The following is a 19,324-nucleotide window of genomic DNA, read 5'->3' as shown; positions in this document are numbered from 1 at the left end:
ATTTAGATCAGGGGGCCGGATGCATGGACGGGGGGGTGGCACCCATGCTCCCCTAATGGACAGGCCGCCACTGATCATTACGAACATTCTAGATTGTAAGCTCCATGAGCAGGGCTCTCTGATTCCTCCTGTATTGAATTGTATTGCAAATGTACTGTCTGTCCTCATGTTGTAAAGTGCTGCGCAAACTGTTAGCGCTATATAAATCCTATATAATAATAATAATAACATTGGAGTGAGAGCAATAATTATGGGGCCCTAATTTATGGTAATTCTAAACTGATAACCTGTAAAGGCTTTAAAGTGTCACCTATGAAAAATTTTAGGTAACTTCTTTTTTTGCCATACATTTTTGAGTCTTGACATATTTGGTAACAATTTACTCAGCATAATCCTATTTTTTTTAAATATATTTTACAAAAAAATGGGTACTATATTGTGTTTGTGTGCCCCTAGAATATATTTTAGTGTATTTTGTCCTGAAAATACGAGTTTGATGAACAGTTGTGCAAATATCATGTTATATAAAAAACATTATTTTATTCTCCAGGGCCTCTGCTTTGAGAAAATACTGTATATAATGTCCGGGGGCCATAAGTAATTTTCTAGCAGAAAAAAAAAATGCTGATTTTAACTGATTTTTATGTGGGAAAAAAAATGTCCCTGCAGACAAGTGGTTAACGTTGGTTGGCATCGTTTTTCAACTGTATCGGATTCCATAATACTGTGATCAGGTAGGTGAAAGAAGATATTGATTTGATGACTTGTGACATTGTGATTGTACGTTGCTGCTCGCCACCTTTGCTATTCTAGAGAACAGAGTGAAGGAACGCTGCTCGGCTATGTCTCTGTACAGAACAATGGACTCTGATCAGGGATCAGCCGATGCGGGAAAATGCAACCCGAGCATCACTAACCAGCCCCCGGGCGGACAGGCGGGAACAGGCCGGACCACAAAAGCCGGCAGACCACGGCGTCTCCGTCACTTAGCAACTACAGCGAACTGTCACTAGCCGTGCAAGCCACGCCTACTTACGTAGGAAGGTTGATATTCACTGGCTGTAAGAGAACACGGAGCCAATGGTCAGACGGGTTGTAGAAGAGTGGTAAACCAGAGGCGGCAGAGAGAGGGAGGCCGAGAGATTGCTGGAGATTGGAGCTGTTGAGCGGCTTGTGGTCTAGTTATGTCTGCCAGGAGGCACATCGGGGACCCGGAGGTGAGACTGACACTAATGGGGGCTTCTAGGTCTGCTATGGCGAAGAAGGACACATAATGTATACACAGGCTTTACCGCTGTTATAGGGTTCTGTTACTTGTATGAATGGCTCATTTCACTGGATGACTGAGAGCATAGGCAGAGCTACATGTGTGTGTGTGTGTTCATATATAGACTGTGTATATGAGAGATCTGTGCCCTACATGTGTGTGTGTGTGTTCATATATAGACTGTGTATGTGAGAGATCTGTGCCCTACATGTGTGTGTGTTCATATATAGACTGTGTATATAATGAGATGTGTGTGTTCGTTCATATATAGACTGTGTATATGAGAGATCTGTGCCCTACGTGTGTGTGTTCATATATAGACCTGCGCCCTACGTGTGTGTGTGTGTGTGTGTGTGTTCGTTCATATATAGACTGTGTATATGAGAGATATATATGTGTGTGTGTGTGTGTGTGTGTGTGTGTGTGTGTGTGTGTGTGTGTGTTCATATATAGACTGTGTATATGAGAGATCTGTGCCCTACGTGTGTGTGTTCATATATAGACCTGCGCCCTACGTGTGTGTGTGTGTGTGTGTGTGTGTGTGTGTGTTCATATATAGACTGTATATGAGAGATCTGTGCCCTACGTGTGTGTGTGTGTGTGTTCATATATAGACTGTATATAATGAGAGATCTGTGCCCTAGGTGTGTGTTCATATATAGACTGTATATAATGAGAGATCCGTGCTCTACATGTGTGTGTTCATATATAGACTGTATATGAGAGATCTGTGCCCTACGTGTGTGTGTGTTCATATATAGACTGTATATAATGAGAGATCCGTGCTCTACATGTGTGTGTTCATATATAGACTGTATATAATGAGAGATCTGTGCCCTAGGTGTGTGTTCATATATAGACTGTATATAATGAGAGATCTGTGACCTAGGTGTGTGTTCATATATAGACTGTATATAATGAGAGATCTGTGCCCTACGTGTGTGTGTGTGTGTGTGTTCATATATAGACTGTATATAATGAGAGATCCGTGCTCTACATGTGTGTGTTCATATATAGACTGTATATAATGAGAGATCTGTGCCCTAGGTGTGTGTTCATATATAGACTGTATATAATGAGAGATCTGTGACCTAGGTGTGTGTTCATATATAGACTGTATATAATGAGAGATCTGTGCCCTACGTGTGTGTGTGTGTGTTCATATATAGACTGTATATAATGAGAGATCCGTGCTCTACATGTGTGTGTTCATATATAGACTGTATATAATGAGAGATCTGTGCCCTAGGTGTGTGTTCATATATAGACTGTATATAATGAGAGATCTGTGACCTAGGTGTGTGTTCATATATAGACTGTATATAATGAGAGATCCGTGCTCTACATGTGTGTGTTCATATATATGTAGCACTGGTAGATTTTTCAATCTACCGCTGATAGGTAAATCTTGTGGGTTACTTTTTAGAGGAAGTTAGATTTGCCTCTGTTCCAGCTTGGCTGGGTTGCATGTCGTTCCACATTGTGCCGGTGGGTGTCGTTGTCGCCATCGGCTGGTGTTGGAAAGCAATGTGTTGAAGCGTATGAGTGTTCCTCTGTCCCGGAGATAACTCGGTAGAGGTGGTCCTCCGAGTTGCATTCTGGGAGAGGGTATTTATGGGACAGACGCCATGTTTAGGGGTACGTTTTCAGCCACCTGCTGGCCCTCCTGGCCGACAGGTATGCTTTAGGTGTACCACCTCATGGTCCTTCGTTCCGGAGGCCCACGTAGCTGCGGCATGTGGGTGGGCCCAGAAGCCTGTCTGGGGCCTACCACAGCAGCAGAGGAACGGTCCTGAGCTGTCTATCCAGAGTGAAGAAGCTGGACAACCGAGAAGATCCCAGGGGAGGACCCGTCATGGAAGGATCACGCAGAGTGCTGGTCTGGAGAGGGGCCCGGTGACCCGGTTGGAGGATGTATCCTGAAGTAGTCTTACTGCATAGTACTGCCCGGTTGGCTTAAAGGTAGAGGTCGACCGATATGGGTTTTTCTCTGGCCGATGCCGATATTTAGAAATCGCAGTGGCCGATGGTTGTTATACCGGAGGATCGGGAGGGGACATCACCCCCCGCCGCCTCCCGCCGCTGTTACCGGGCCTCCCGTGCGATCGGGAGGCCCGGTGTCCAATCGGGTACCTTCGGCGGCTGGGGGCGGGCTGGAACGAAGCTGTGAGCGGCTTCGTTCCAGCCTTTCGTTGTAAACGCGGAAGCGACGTCATGACGTCACTTCCCGTTTACTCGGCTGCCAATGGCGCCGAATTTAAAAAAGTACACAGTATTCAGAATCGCCGTTTTCGGCGATCTGAATACTTTGAAGTGTAAAGGAGGGATGGGGGGTCTTTTAGACCCCCCATCCCTCCATAAAGAGTACCTATTACTGTCACAAGGGATGTTTACATTCCTTGTGACAGCAATAAAAGTAAAAAAAAAAAAAAAAAAAAAAAAAAAATTTTTAAACACAATTTATAAAGTAAAAAAATAAATAAAATAATTTTTTTTTTTTTTTTTAAAGTGCCCCTGTCCCCGCGAGCTTGCGCAGCGAAGAAAACGCATACGGAAGTCGCGCCCGCATATGTAAACGGTGTTCAAACCACACATGTGAGGTATCGCATCGATCATCAGAGCGAGGGCAATAATTCTAGCCCTAGACCTCCTCTGTAACTCAAACCTGGTAACCGTAAAAAATTTTTAAAGCGTCGCCTATGGAAATTCATAGGTACCGTAGTTTGTCGCCATTCCACGAGTGTGTGCAATTATAAAGGGTGACATGTTTGGTATCTATTTACTCGGCGTAACATCATCTTTCACATTATACAAAAAAATTGGGCTAACTTTACTGTTTGGATTTTTTTAAATTCATGAAAGTGTCCCTTTTCCAAAAATTTGCGTTTAAAACACCGCTGCACAAATACCGTGCGATAAAAAATATTGCAACAATCGCCATTTTATTCTTTAGATTCTCTGCTAAAAAAATATATATAATGTTTGGGAACTCTAAGTAATTTTCTAGCAAAAAATACGGATTTTAACTTGTAAGCAACAAGTGTCAGAAAAGATTTAGTCTTTAAATGGTTAAACTGAGAACTTCTACACACAGAGTTCAGCTCATTGATAAAAGAACCTGAAAAGATACAATGTTTCTTCTTATCAGACTTGGCAGGCTGCCCAGGGAGGAGAGAATCCTCTCCACAGATAACTTTCAGACAACTTGCATTGACTTCTATTACAGAAGTCATTTGCAAGTCCCGCTGAAGTTATAATCAGCTTTTTTTTATCAGCACAATCAGCCGATGCCCATTAAGTAAAAAAAGCCAAATATCGGCTGGCCGATATATCGGTCGACCTCTACTTAAAGGTTCAAGTACTGTGTCTGACATTCATTGCAAACCAATACATCCTGTGGCAGAGGATCGTACGGGTTTTATTCCAAACAAGTCTGTGGAAGAGACTTTTGTTCGTGCTGCGTACTGGATGCTAGGCAAGTGAGAGAGGCCTATCCAGGCGGGCAAAGATTGAGTCCCACAAGGGGAGTGCATTCAACCGCAAGTGTTCAAGTTCCAGAGTATGTCCTAAAGAATACTAAGGAAAGGTATTTGAGCTTCCGTGCAACTTTCCTTCTGCCTCTTTCCTGCTACTTCCTTTATGGTTTGTTCAATAAAGCATTGGAAAAATCTACTCAAGTGTTTGGTGCCTACATCGTCCAGAGGTAAACTCAACGGGACCCTAGACCCGGTGCGCGGTGAAACAGAGGTATCGAGAGTGAAGGTAACAGCCCGCTTTAAACCAGCAGCTCCACTGAGAGTTAGTGCTACATATAGACTGTATATAATGAGATCTGTGCCCTACATGTGTGTGTTCATATATAGACTGTATATAATGAGAGATCTGTGCCCTAGGTGTGTGTTCATATATAGACTGTATATAATGAGAGATCTGTGCCCTACGTGAATGCTTACTGAGTGCTACAAGCAGACAGGTGATCAATTAACTATAGATAAGGCAGAGTAACGTGTGTGTGTAATGCAGAGCTGCAGGATTCTGGATAAAATGAGAATCACTTTTTTGCTTAGAATAAAGATAACAATTCTCTCACAATTGTTGGCGTAACATCATCTTTCACATAATACAATAAAATTGGGCTAAATTTACTGTTTTTAGTGTTTTTTTTTTTTTGTTTTTGTTTTTGTTTTTTTTTTATTCATTAAAGTATTTTTTTACCAAAAAAGTGCATTTGAAAGACAGCTGCGCAAATACACTGTGACATAAAATATTGCAACAACCGTCATTTTATTCTCTAGGGTCTCTACTAAAAAATAGAAGAAAATTGATTAATAAATACACAGTATCTCACAAAAGTGAGTACACTCCTCACAACACTGAAGAAATGACACTTTGCTACAATGAAAAGTAGTGAGTGTACAGCTTGTATAACAGTGTAAATTTGCTGTCCCCTCAGAATAACTCAACACACAGTCATTAATGTCTAAACCGTTGGCAACAAAAGTGAGTACACCCCTAAGTGAAAATGTCCAAATTGGGCTCAAAGTGTCAATATTTTTTGTGGACACCATTATTTTCCAGCACTGCCTTTAACCTTCTTGGGCATAGAGTTCACCAGAGCTTCACAGGTTGCCACCGGAGTCCTCTTCCACTCCTCCATGATGACATCACAGAGCTGTTGGATGTTAGAGACCTTGCGCTCCTCCACCTTCCATTTGGGGATGCCCCACATATACTCAAATAGGGTTTAGGTCTGGAGACATGCTTGGCCAGTTCATCACCTTTGCCCTCAGCTTCTTTATCAAGGCAGTGGTCATCTTGGAGGTGTGATTGGGGTCATTCTCATGTTGGAATACTGCCCTGCGGCCCAGTCTCCGAAGGGAGGGGGGGATCATGCTCTGCTTCAGTATGTCACAGTACATGTTGGCATTCATGGTTCCCTCAATGAACTGTAGCTCCCTAGTGCTGGCAGCACTCATGCAGCCCCAGACCATGAAACTCCCACCACCATGCTTGACTGTAGGCAATACACACTTGTCATTGTACTCTTGACCTGGTTGCCGCCAAACGTGCTTGACACCATCTGAACTAAATAAGTTTATCTTGGTCTCATCAGACCACAGAACATGGTTCCAGTAATCCATGTCCTTAGTCTGCTTGTCTTCAGCAAACTGTTTGCAGGCTTTCTTGTGCATCATCTTTAGAAGAGGCTTCCTTCTGGGATGACAACCATGCAGACCGATTTGCTGCGGCGTATGGTCTGAGCACTGACAGGCTGACCCCCCCCACCCCCCACCCCATCAACCTCTGCAGCAATTCTGGCAGCACTCATACATCAATTTCCTAAAGACAACCTCTGGATATGACATTGAGACTGTGCACTCCACTTCTTTGGTCGACCATGGGGAGGCCTGTTCTGAGTGGAACCTGTCCTGTTAAACCACTGTATGGTCTTGGCCACCATGCTGCAGCTCAGTTTCAGGGTCTTGGCATCTTCTCATAGCCTAGGCCATCTTTATGTAGAGCAACAATTCTTTTTTGCAGATCCTCAGAGAGTTCTTTGCCATGAGGTGCCATGTTGAACTTCCAGTGACCAGTATGAGATAGTGAGAGAGATAACACCAAATTTAACACTAAGGAGTCACATGACGTCAGGGAGGGAAACTGGCTAATTACGCCCAATTTGGGTATTTTCACTTAGGGGTGTACTCGCTTTTGTTGCCAGCGGTTTAGACAATAATGGCTGTGTGTTGAATTTTTTTTGAGGGGACAGCAAATTTACACTGTTATACAAGCTGTACACTCACTACTTTACATTGTAGCAAAGTGTCATTTCTTCAGTGTTGTCACATGAAAAGATATATAATAAAATATTTACAAAAATGTGAGGGTTGTACTCACTATTGTGAGATACTGTATGTGTGTTTGTTTGCGGGTCATTTTCTTGCAAAAAACACTAATTTTTAAATTGTAAGCAACAAGTGTCAAAAAAGGCTTGGTTCTTAAGTGGATAAACTGCCCCCATTTACAGACTGAAGTTCATCCCTTTGATTTAAAACAGGGGTGCCCAACCAGTGGCCGCGGAGCCTTCAGTTGTGGCCCACGACCTCCTGCTCTGGGATGGCTGGTTGGCAAGCCCAGATGGCGGGTTCCCGACCCGCCATCCCAGAGCATTAGTGTTGTGCATGAAACTGGCCATAGAGGCAGCCAACAGCTGCCGAGCAGAGCTGCATGAGCCGATGTTTCCTGTATCGCCTCCTGTTACAGGTGGAGTGGTACCAAATGCACTCTGCCTAGGACAGCAACAGCCGGCAATACCTGAATGGAAGACTGTTATTAAAAGTAAGTTTTTAATACTAAAATCACAATGTATATATGGACTTCTCTGTTCTGCAGTGGTTACTAGGCTGCTTTCAAACTGATCCGCAAGTGCAGTGCAGTGCAGCGCACCTGCGGGTTACCTGCACTCAGCCATAGACTTCTGTTATTACCTGCGGGTTTGGTGCGCTCTCAGAAAGTGCACTACACCTGCAGTCTATGGCAAAGTGCAGCTACAGTAACCTGCAGGAAAGCCACAGGTGCGCTGCGTTGTACCTGCAGTGTAGGTAAACCACATTGCATCAGTGTGAAAGGAACCCTGGACCCCTTTCACGCAATCGCTCCGACCCAATTAGACCCTCCATTCACCTTTCTGGAGTGGCAAATGTAAACAGACTTGTGTCTGTTTACACCCGCCTACCTGCAATCTAATCTGCTTAAAAATCTGAGCGGATTGAATTGGAGGATCCATATAGTAGAGTGGGCCATGTCCGCTCTGCTAATGCAGAGCAGACACAGATCTGTCATCGGCCTGCTCTGCTCATTGTGGCCCTTGACTGGTTACCAAGTCGCTTACATGGCCCTCGCTCCTCAAAAGGTCGGACACCCCTGATCTAAAAGGACCAAATTATACATTAAAATAAAAGTGACTTCTGCGCTACTATGTGTAATCTTATGTGCCTATATTAGAGAGGTGCTGCTGAACGCAAACACTGTGTTCCCACATATAAAGTAAAATGACAAAAAAAGTGTATGTATGTAAATCAATAACTCATAAAAATCAGTGACCTGTGCAATAAAAATTATTTGGAAACAAGTCCATATATAAAGCAGTTGATAAGGTGGCAAATTTGATCTATTAGTTCATCAATTCCAATCTGTAAGTGATCTCTTCTTAGTGCAAGTGTTTATGGTATCGAAAGGTGATAATCCAAATTACAGTGACTATGCACACCACTGTACCCTCCACCAGTCACCCTATGCACTCACCTCCACAGAAAGACTCACAATAGGATCCAATGGCGCCTTTCCCTTAGAGGAACGGCAGATTGTTGGATTAATTACCCCTATCAGGGCAAGGGCTCCCAAACTCTCAAATGGCATTCCTCATAAGTAGATGTCATAAGTGTAGGAAAGAACTGGACATAGTGTTTACCGTTTAAAAACGAACTTTGAAGAAAACAAATTAAACAACTCGCGTTTACAGATGCACTATTTTTGGTACACACAGGTGAATCGCTTGTATGGGTAAGATAAAAACTTCCCGGATCATTAAAACATCTGCAGATCCTTGGGCCTGTGTCCCCAGCGGCTCGCTTTCTGCTTCCTGGATGTACACGATGATGTCACAAGCGCCGTCCGATGCAAGTCGGATCAGTTAAGATGATGATTCAACTTGGATGCGACTTGCATTCAAATCAGTGGGCTTAAATCGTGCCAGTACAGTACAGGAGCCTTTCTCGAAGTCGGACCGACATATGTCGGACCAGTTAAGACGGCTCTCGTAGGGAACCATTGATTTATACACCTCGTGCTCCCAAAGTCGGAGCGTATGTCGCACCAGTGTGAACCGGACCTAAGGCTCAAATTCCCCCATCAACACAGCCAGTGTTGATGGGAATCCGTCCGATGGAGCCATTGTGTTCTCCTGGTGGGGAAGCTGTCTCCGCCAGGAGAACACAGTGAATATTGCAAGAGGCTATAACAGCTGCTAGCGATAATCGCATGTAAAATCCAACAGGCTGGTTGTACCAAAATTGATTGATTAACTTGGCTACATTCAGCCTGCTTATTAACGGTTAAAATCTTGGCTGGTTCCTGCTGATCCGGCTGAGATTTGAACTGTCTATGGCCGGGTTAAGATGTAGTGTTTGTTGTATATCATCATAGAAAGTGGGTGAGGTTGATTCTCATCATCCATTTCATTTACTGGTATTACAGACCGGCATTGCTGCTGCATGTTTATGTGGGTCTGATGAACAGATTAGGAGACAATCTGTCTCTATTTTGAAGACTAACCTATTTTTGCTAGTACATTTTATTTTTCACTCTTCAAGATATATATATATTTTTTTTTTTTTTTTCCTCTCAATCAAGACTATTTTCTACATCGCTATCAGAGCGTGCCTTCTGGATCGCAGCTATCCATTGCAGTTCTTTGATCTTTGCAGTGTCGTCTCCTGATCCCACTAGACTGGACGATGGGCAAATAGCCTGGAAGTGACCTTCAGTCACCTGGGCTCTCCACCTAGGGTACTTTCCACATTAGCATTTAATCAGCCCTCGCCAAGACTGACTCATTTTCTGAGTAAACCATTAGGGCCAAGCATCAGGACATACCCCAAGTGCATAAGTTGCTGGGCCCTTTTAAAAAGTCCCCGGTCCATGCTGATTTCAACTGCAGAAGGGGTTAACGTTGTTGGACCGAGTGTTAACGTTCATCTTTTACAGACAGTATATTGACTGGAATGGTACCAGCTGATTGGAGAAAAGCCAATGTAGCACCAATATTTAAAAAGGGCCCAAAAAACATCCCTGGGAATTACAGACCAGTTAGCCTAACATCATAGTATGTAAACTCTTGGAGGGGATGATAAGGGACTATATACAAGATTTAGTAATAAGAATGATATCATTAGCAGTAATCAGCATGGATTCATGAAGAATCGTTCTTGCCAAACCAATCTATTAACCTTCTATGAGGAGGTGAGTTGCCATCTAGATAAAGGAAGGCCCGTAGACGTGGTGTATCTGGATTTTGCAAAAGCATTTGACACAGTTCCCCATAAACGTTTACTGTACAAAATAAGGTGCGTTGGCATGGACCATAGGGTGAGTACATGGATTGAAAACTGGCTACAAGGGCGTGTTCAGAGGGTGGTGATAAATGGGGAGTACTCAGAATGGTCAGGGGTGGGTAGTGGGGTCCCCCAGGGTTCTGTGCTGTGGGACCAATCCTATTTAATTTGTTCATAAACGACCTGGAGGATGGGATAAACAGTTCCATCTCTGTATTTGCAGACGATACTAAGCTAAGCAGGGCAATAACTTCTCCGCAGGATGTGGAAATCTTGCAAAAAGACCTGAACAAATTAATGGGGTGGGCGACTACATGGCAAATGAGGTTCAATGTAGAAAATGTAAAATAATGCATTTGGGTGTCAAAAATATGAATGCAATCTATACACTGGGGGGAGAACCTCTGGGGGAATCTAGGATGGAAAAGGACTTGGGGGTCCTAGTGGATGATAGGCTCAGCAATGGCATGCAATGCCAAGCTGCTGCTAATAAAGCAAACAGAATATTGGCATGCATTAAAAGGGGGATCAACTGCAGAGATAAAACGATAATTCTCCCGCTCTACAAGACTCTGGTCCGCCCGCACTGGAGTATGCTGTCCAGTTCTGGGCACCAGTCCTCAGGAGGACGTACTGGAAATGGAGCGAGTACAAAGAAGGGCAACAAAGCTAATAAAGGGTCTGGAGGATCTTAGTTATGAGGAAAGGTTGCGAGCACTGAACTTATTCTCTCTGGAGAAGAGACGCTTGAGAGGGGATATGATTTCAATTTACAAATACTGTACTGGTGACCCCACAATAGGGATAAAACTTTTTCGCAGAAGAGAGTTTAATAAGACTCGTGGCCACTCATTACAATTAGAAGAAAAGGGGTTTAACCTTAAACTACGTAGAGGGTTCTTTACTGTAAGAGCGGCAAGGATGTGGAATTCCCTTCCACAGGCGGTGGTCTCAGCGGGGAGCATTGATAGCTTCAAGAAACTATTAGATAATCACCTGAATGACCGCAATATACAGGGATATGTAATGTAATACTGACACATAATCACACACATAGGTTGGACTTGATGGACTTGTGTCTTTTTTCAACCTCACCTACTATGTATGTAACTATGTATCACTGGGTGGAGTTTTGCACGCATTCTTTCGCACCATACAGCATTGAGGAAGCATGTCCGTGCTACTGTTTTTGCTTGTAAAGCACCACGTTGACATTTGATCTCTTCCTGCTGCCGCCTCCAGCCACCTGACCATCACCTGCTACCAGTTGTCTGTATTTCATGAGTACCAGAGGCCTTGCCTCATATCTTGAGCCTTAAGTTGTCCTTTCTGCTACGCGGTTGCAACATGTCTGATTCTAGACACCGGGGAATAGTCCCATTGTAATGGGTTCCCCCAGCTCACACACTACTAACTCTGGGGTTGTTTGCAGTGTGCCACTTGATCCTATATCTGCATTCTGGATCGTGTTGCCTTCTGCTCCTTGAGTCTGTTCCTCCATTGCAGTCCACTTTATCTCTGTCAGGTGTGGGGGGGGTTCCTCTACCCTTTTGGCCAAGGTTTTTACTACAGTCATGCTACACTTCATAGCCCAAACCACCCAGTTATTTGCTGACTCTGACCACAAGTACTCTCCTGTGCTTTCTCCCACTGACCTGTGGCCTTGGTGACATCTGGGCCCTCAGCCACAGAGACTGAGTCTCTGCAGTTTATCATGATGAGTTTACCCCTGGAGTCCCAGTCCACTGGTATTACTCCAAAGTTAACAGAGACCATTTTGGCTCCTATTCATGTGGTATGCACCACTCTGAAACTAGAGGATCAGCTTGTTGCTTCTACCAGTGTACTTTCCAGTCTTTGGTCATTTAGGGCCCATAAGACCACATAGACTTTCCCATTTCTCATGGCATCTCTTCTGTGGAATATTTATACAGCCTCTTGTTGAGCGTACGGTCAGCATGGGCCCTGTTGGACAATGTGGATTTGGCTGTCCAGATGGTCAGCAGTTTTTGGATCCTGACCATTCAAAAATCAAATTGACTTGCCAATTTGGGGTATCCAGGTCTGAGTCCTTGACACGGCTCTGGCCGAGAGTGTCTTCCATCAGACTCTTAACCAACTATCTGCCATTAATTAGTTTAAAGTAAGCAAACCCATATGACAGGTTAAAAGTTCTTTATGCCGCTCGGGATTGAGCCTGCATGTGTGCCACCATAGGAAGAGGCTATAACATGTTTTTTTAGGAACCTTTACAATCACTTTAAGCTCAATTTGGGCACTCAAGAAGTTCCCTTGATCTAAAAAAATCTAAAAAAAAAAAAGGTGACAAAGGCTGAGACAGTATAAACATTGCTTTGGTACCATGGAGAGCTCCTGTGGGCAGATTTGCCTTTAGGCCCTTTTTTTTTTTTTTTTTTTTTTTTTTTTTTTTTTAAATTTGCATTTGCTTAGTGCACATTCATCTTTTTTGTAAATGGGTTGAATGCTTTTGAATCTCACTTGAGTGAATGTCACATGCCCCTTTTTTTATTTACTGTCTGACGGAGTATAAGTTGGGGTTATAGGTCATCTGAATTTAGACAATGCCTATCCTGCTAATTACATATATTCAAAATAGATGCAGCGCTAGTAATATGGCAAGATTATAAAATTTACAAGTGAGAAAAAGGTAAAGACTAAAAGTCCCAAAAATTTTAGTCCATATATATGTTTTTCTGATAGTCAGTCCCCCCCCCCCCCCCCCCCCCCCCTTCATCTCATAAAATCTAACAGTTAGACCCCTTTCACACTGGGGCATTTTTCAGGCGCTTTTGGGCTAAAAAGGGTGCCTGTAAAATGGCTCCCCTGCAGTCTCGGTGTGAAAGCCCGAGCATCATTGGAGCGGTGTATACCACTGCTCCACCACTCCTGCCCATTGAAATGAATGCGCACCGCTGTCGAAGTGCCTGTAAAGCGTTTCAGCAACGGAGATTCAAGCATTTAACCCCTTCCTCGGCTGCTAGCTGGGTTATAAGCGCTCCACTAGCAGCCGGATAGCGCCGCTAAAATGATCGTAAAGCACCGCTAAAACTAGCAGCGTTTTTACTGTCAACGCCTGCCCGCTCCAGTGTGAAAGCAACCTTAAGTAATAAGTGATACAGAACATTTTTTACATTTTAAACATTTATTAAACAAAACAAACCTCCAATCAGTTCACTTGTATAATTTAGATAACAAAAAAAACAAAAAAAAAAAAACAAAACTATCTTAAATATTAAATACACAAAAACAGGTAATCAAAACTTTTGGACGAAAAAAAATGGGCTAACTTTACTGCTTTTAGTTTTTTTTTTTTTTTTTTTTTATTGCGTTTGAAAGACCGCTGCGCAAATACCGTGTGACATAAAATATTGCAACAACTGCTATTTTATGCCCTAGGGTCTCTGATTATATATATTGGGTGTTCTAAGTGATTTTCTAGCAGAAAATACAGGATTTTTACTTGTAAGCAACAAATGTCAGAAAAGATCTAGTGTTTTTAAATGGTTAAACTGAGAGCTTCTCCACACAAAGTTCAGCTCAGTGATAAAAAAACCAAGAAGAGATACAATGTTTCTTCTTATCAGACTTGGCAGGCTGCCCAGAGGAGGAGAGACATCTCTCCACAGAAAACTTCAGGCAACTTGCATTGACTTCTATTACAGAAGTCATTTGCAAGCAGCCGATGCCAATTAAGTAAAAAAACGCCAAATATTGGCCGATATATCGGTCAACCTCTAATTTTATATTTAACCTCTTATGTAGCTTTCCTGGCGCTAGAAGTTAGAGATTAAAGGTCTCCTGAGTTCTGACTGTTGCTGTTGTGTCAACTGCTGGCTGATAACTAGGGATGAGCCTGATGTTTGAGCCAAACGTAAGTTCGACTCAAACATTGGGTGTCCACCGAATAGCGAACAATTTGGGGTGTTCGCAGCAAATTCGAAAGCCGTGGAACACCCTTTAAAAGTCTATGGGAGAAATCAAAAGTGATAATTTTAAAGGCTTATATGCTTGGTGTTGTCATAAAAAGTGTTTTGGGTACCTGGGTCCTGCCCCAGGGGACATGTATCAATGCAAAAAAAAAGTTTTAAAAATGGCCGTTTTTTTTTTTTCTTTGGGGAGCAGTGAATTTAATGCTTAAAGTGAAACAATAAAAGTGAAATATTCCTTTAAATTTCATACCGGGGGGGGGGGGGGGGTGTCTATAGTATGCCTGTAAACATTTTTTCCCGTGTTTAGAACAGTCCCTACACAAAATGACATTTCTAAAGGGGGAAAAAAGTAATTTAAAAGTACTCGCGGCTATAATGAATTTTCGGGTCCGGCAATACAGATAAGTCATTGAAAAAAACTGCATGGGATCCCCCCAGTCCATTACCAGGCCCTTTGGATCTGGTATGAATATTAAGAGGAACCCCTAACCAAAACTAAAAAAAAAAATTGCTTGGGGGTCCCCCCAAATTCCATACCAGGCACTTCAGGTCTGGTATGGATATTAAGGGGAACCCTCCGCCAAATTAAAAAAAAAAAAATGGTGTAGGGGTCCCCCTCAAAATCCATACCAGACCCTTCATGCAACCTGGGGGAGCGGAGCCACACGGTGACATGCCCGGGTGGCCCCACCCCCCTCTGATGCCACGAGGAAGCCATTGGGAATTCCCTGTGCGTCAGAGGGGGCGGGGTCACCCGGGTACTTCACCGTGTGGCCCCGCCCTCAGTTATAAAAGAACTGTCACCTGCGAGGACGCGTCATACGGCGGGTGCCTCCCATGGAGGCGGATCCTTTTTTATTTTTTTTTTTTCGGTCCGTCGGCGGTGCGAGAGAAGATGAATGGACTTTGTGGGACTTTTTATTTTATTTTTTACTAAAGGACTTGTTTCCAAGCTGTGTCTTGTGGTTGTTTGTTTTTTTTTTTTGTTTTTTTTTTTTTTTTTTTAACATTCTGACAGTTTTTGTGAAATGGTAGGGGTACAATGTACCCATTACCATTTCAAACGGGGGGGCTGGGATCTGGGGGTCCTCTTGTTAAAGGGGGCTTCCAGATTCCGATAAGTCCACCCCCACATACACCGGACTACCCCAAAGCACCCTCCCCATGTTGAGGGCATGTGGCCTGATACAGTTCAGGAGGGGGGGCGCTCTCTCGTGCCCCCCTCTTTTTCTGTGGCCTGCCAAGTTGCGTGCTCGGATAAGGGTCTGGTATGGACTTTTTTGGGGGGGGGGGGGGGCGCAAAGCCATTTTTAATTTTGGCACGGGGTTCACCTTAAAATCCATACCAGACCTTAAAGGTCTGGTATGGATTTTGAGAGGGACCCCTACGCCATTAAAAAAAAAAAAAAAAAAATATGGCGCAGGGCTCCCCTTAATATCAATAGCAGACCTGAAAGGCCTGGTATGGAATTTTTTTTTTTTTTTTTTTTTGGTTCGGGGTTCCCGTTAATATTCATCCCAGACCCAAAGGGCCTGGTAATGGACTGGGGGGATCCCATGCCATTTTTTTCAATGACTTTTATCTGTATTGCCAGACCCGACAATTCATTATAGCCGCAAGTACTTTTAAATGACTTTTTTTTTTTTTTTTTTTTTACCCCTTTTAGAAATGTAATTTTGTGCAGGGACTGTTCTAAACACGGGAAAAATGTTCCACTTTACAGGCATACTATAGACACCCCCCCAGGTACGAAACTTAAAGGAATATTTCACTTTTATTGTTTCACTTTAAGTGTTATTTAAAATCACTGCTCCTGAAAAAACGGCCATTTTTAAAACTTTTTTTTTGCATTGATACATGTCCCCTGGGGCAGGACCCGGGTCCCCAAACACTTTTTATGACAATACCATGCATGTAAGCCTTTAAAATTAGCACTTTTGATTTGACTTTTTTTTTACTTTAATTTAACTTTGACTTTTTTTTTACTTTAACTTTGATTTGACTTTTTTTCCTTTAGAAATGTCATTTTGCTCTCAGACTGTTCTAAACACAGGAAACATGCGTTACTTTACGGGCATACTATAGACACCCCCCAGGTACGAAATTTAAAGGAATATTTCACTTTTATTGTTTCACTTTAAGCATTAATAAAAACACTGCTCCTGGAAAAAAAAGTATTTAAAACTTTTTTTTTTTTGCATTGATACATGTCCCCTGGGGCAGGACCCGGGTCCCCAAACACTTTTTATGACAATAACTTGCACATTAACCCTTAAAATTAACACTTGTTTTGTTTTTTGTTTTTTCATGTTCGTTTCCCATAGACTTTAACGGTGTTCACATGTTTGAACAAATTCTTTGCCTGATCGTATGTTCTGCTGCGAACTGAACCGTGGGGTGTTCGGCTCATCCCTACTGATAACACATTTGTTCCAGCTTCTATGAGAACTGCATTGAATACAAATCAGACTCAGAATTAGTTAACCCACAGTTCCATAGTTGGGCCCACAACAAAGCAAAACATTGTAATAGTCTGTGCAAAAAAAAAAAATCTAACATTGTGAAGACATGAGAATCTGTGTTTACTACTTAATGTATGTCAGGGCAAAAAAAATGCAATAAATCTACGCAAGTGCCTGTTGTTGTTGTGTAGCATTTTTGTGTACTGAATGGTGGCAGTCTTGCACAGTTGTCTTTTGCTAAACTACCAAGTCACCCCCCCCGCCCCCCATCTTTGCAACATAGCATTGTTCTGTAGTTCAGGATAAGAACTGGGAGGGCTAATCAGACTCCCTGAGATGACGCACACAATTTACACAGGGGTGCTCAGCATTTTTATTCCATCATCATACTGTGCAGTTGCCTTGCAGTTTTCAATAATAAAAAAAAAAATGTTTAAAAATGTCAACGGTTTACTATCGCCGTAATAATGTGCAGTCATTGACATCTCCGCTGCTAATTCACTATTATTGTTTATATGTCGACCCTGAATGAGTCATGCATGCGCCAGCAACGCATGCACAGATTGACTGGCCTTCAGTAAGTTGTGACTTAATAAATGACTTCTGAGACCAGTCCACACATGCGCCAGCAGTGCATAAACGACTCATTGAGCAGGGGCGACCAATAGAGTACATTTGTACTCTAGAAATGTCACGTTATCGCGTATGTTATATGCATGCAGTGTACAAACAAGTTTTAAATTTTTTTTTTTTTTTGTTTTTTTTTTTCTAAAGTGATTTGTAAAGTCTTGTTTGATTTATTTATTTATTTTTTTTCTATTAAACCAACAAACATGTTATACTTGCCTTCTCTGTGAAATGGTTTTGCACAGAGCAGCCCTGTTTCCTCCTCTTCTCTGGTCCCTGGCTGGAGTTCCTGACATACCACATTTGGCATGTCGTGGTGTTTTTTTTTTTTTTTTTTTTTTTTTGGGGGGGGGGGGGTGAGAAATGGGTACCTGGTCTTGACAGGTACCCAGCTCCCACTTCCACTCGGGCCGCCTAGGTGGTGACTCCTCTCCCCCTAGGCAGCCCCTCCCTCCAATCTTCTGAAGGTTCCAGAAGATTGCACCGCGACTCGCGGAGTGCGCACCCGGCTGTGAAGCCGCAAGCTGTCAGTCGGGTGCCCACAGTAGTAACGCCGGTGCCGCGGCGGGGCTCAAACTTGTCTTGCATACACACGGTCCCACAAAGTTGTTGGAAAATCCGATCATTCTGAACGCGGTGACATAAAACACGTACGCCGGGACTATAAATGGGGCAGTAGCCAATAGCTTTCGTCTCTTAACTTATTCTGAGCATGCGTGGCACTTTGTGCGTCGGATTTGTGTACACACGATCGGATTTTGTTGTCTGAAAACTTTATAGCAAGCTCTCAATCTTTGTGTGTCTGAAAATTCGATGGAAAATGTGTGATGGAGCCCACGCATGGTCGGAATTTCGGACAACAAGGTCCTATCGCACATTTTCTGTCGGAGAATGAGGTTAATGAGGTTGTCAGCTGGTACACTAAAGTGTGAATTGTATCCAGCGCGTGAAAAAAAAACATTTTTTCAAACCAATAATAAAATAAGTATTGTGTTAAAGTAAACCTTATGTAGGTAGGGGGGTGTTTTTCAAGGTGATTTCTCAGCAAAATAAAGTATGGAGACATGGATGAAAGGGGGAGTTTGCTTTGAATATTAAACCTAAATTAAAGTTTTTGCTTTGTGCTGCTCAGATACAGTGTAGTTCCACTTTAACCACTTCCAAACTGGGCCAATTCTGACATTTTTCACATACAGTATCTCACAAAAGTGAGTACACCCCTCACATTTTTTTGTAAATATTTTATTATTTCTTTTCATGTGACAATACTGAAGAAATGACACTTTTTGCTACGATGTAAAGTAGTGCGTGTACAGCTTGCATAACAGTGTAAATTTGCTGTCCACTCAAAATAACTCAACACACAGCCATTAATGTCTAAAACGCTGGCAACAAAAGTGAGTACACCCCTAAGTGAAAATGTCCACACTGGGTCCAATTAACCATTTTCCTTCCCCTTTGTCATGTGACTCGTTATAGTTACAAGGTCTCAGGTGTGTAAATTTGGTGTTATCTCTCTCACTCTCTCATACTGGTCACTGGAAGTTCAATATGGCACCTCATGGCAAAGAACTCTGAGGATCTGAAAAAAAGAATTTGTTGCTCTACATAAAGATGGCCTAGGCTATAAGAAGATTGCCAAGACCCTGAAACTGAGCTGCAGTACGTTGGCCAAGACCATACAGTGGTTTAACAGGACAGGTTCCACTCGGAACAGGCCTTGCCATGGTTGACCAAAGAAGTTGTTTTTAGAAAACAGACTTATGAGTGCTGCCAGCATTGCTGCAGAGGTTAAAGGGGTGGGGGGGTCAGCCATCGGTGCTCAGCCCATACGCTGCACACTGCATTAAATCGGTCTGCATTGCTGTCGTCCCAGAAGTAAGCCTCTTCTAAATATGATGCAC

At 42.9% G+C, this 19,324-nt stretch overlaps 1 protein-coding gene across 1 annotated transcript in view; it reads left to right on the top strand.

Annotated features, from left to right (window-relative positions):
* Positions 1–1,046: 1,046 nt before the first annotated feature.
* The window catches only part of CEP41 (centrosomal protein 41), a 67,133-nt gene continuing 48,855 nt past the window's right edge, over positions 1,047–19,324 (top strand). The window contains exon 1 of the mRNA XM_073619427.1: positions 1,047–1,217. Coding sequence (XP_073475528.1) covers positions 1,185–1,217 — 33 coding nt within the window. The 5' untranslated portion in view covers positions 1,047–1,184. The remainder of the gene's footprint in view (positions 1,218–19,324) is intronic.

Source organism: Aquarana catesbeiana, linkage group LG03 (genome assembly GCF_042186555.1).
Source record: "Aquarana catesbeiana isolate 2022-GZ linkage group LG03, ASM4218655v1, whole genome shotgun sequence".
NCBI classification, from domain to species: domain Eukaryota; kingdom Metazoa; phylum Chordata; class Amphibia; order Anura; family Ranidae; genus Aquarana; species Aquarana catesbeiana.
The sequence above is the reverse complement of the archived record's forward strand: the minus strand, read 5'-3'. Positions and strand labels throughout refer to the sequence as shown.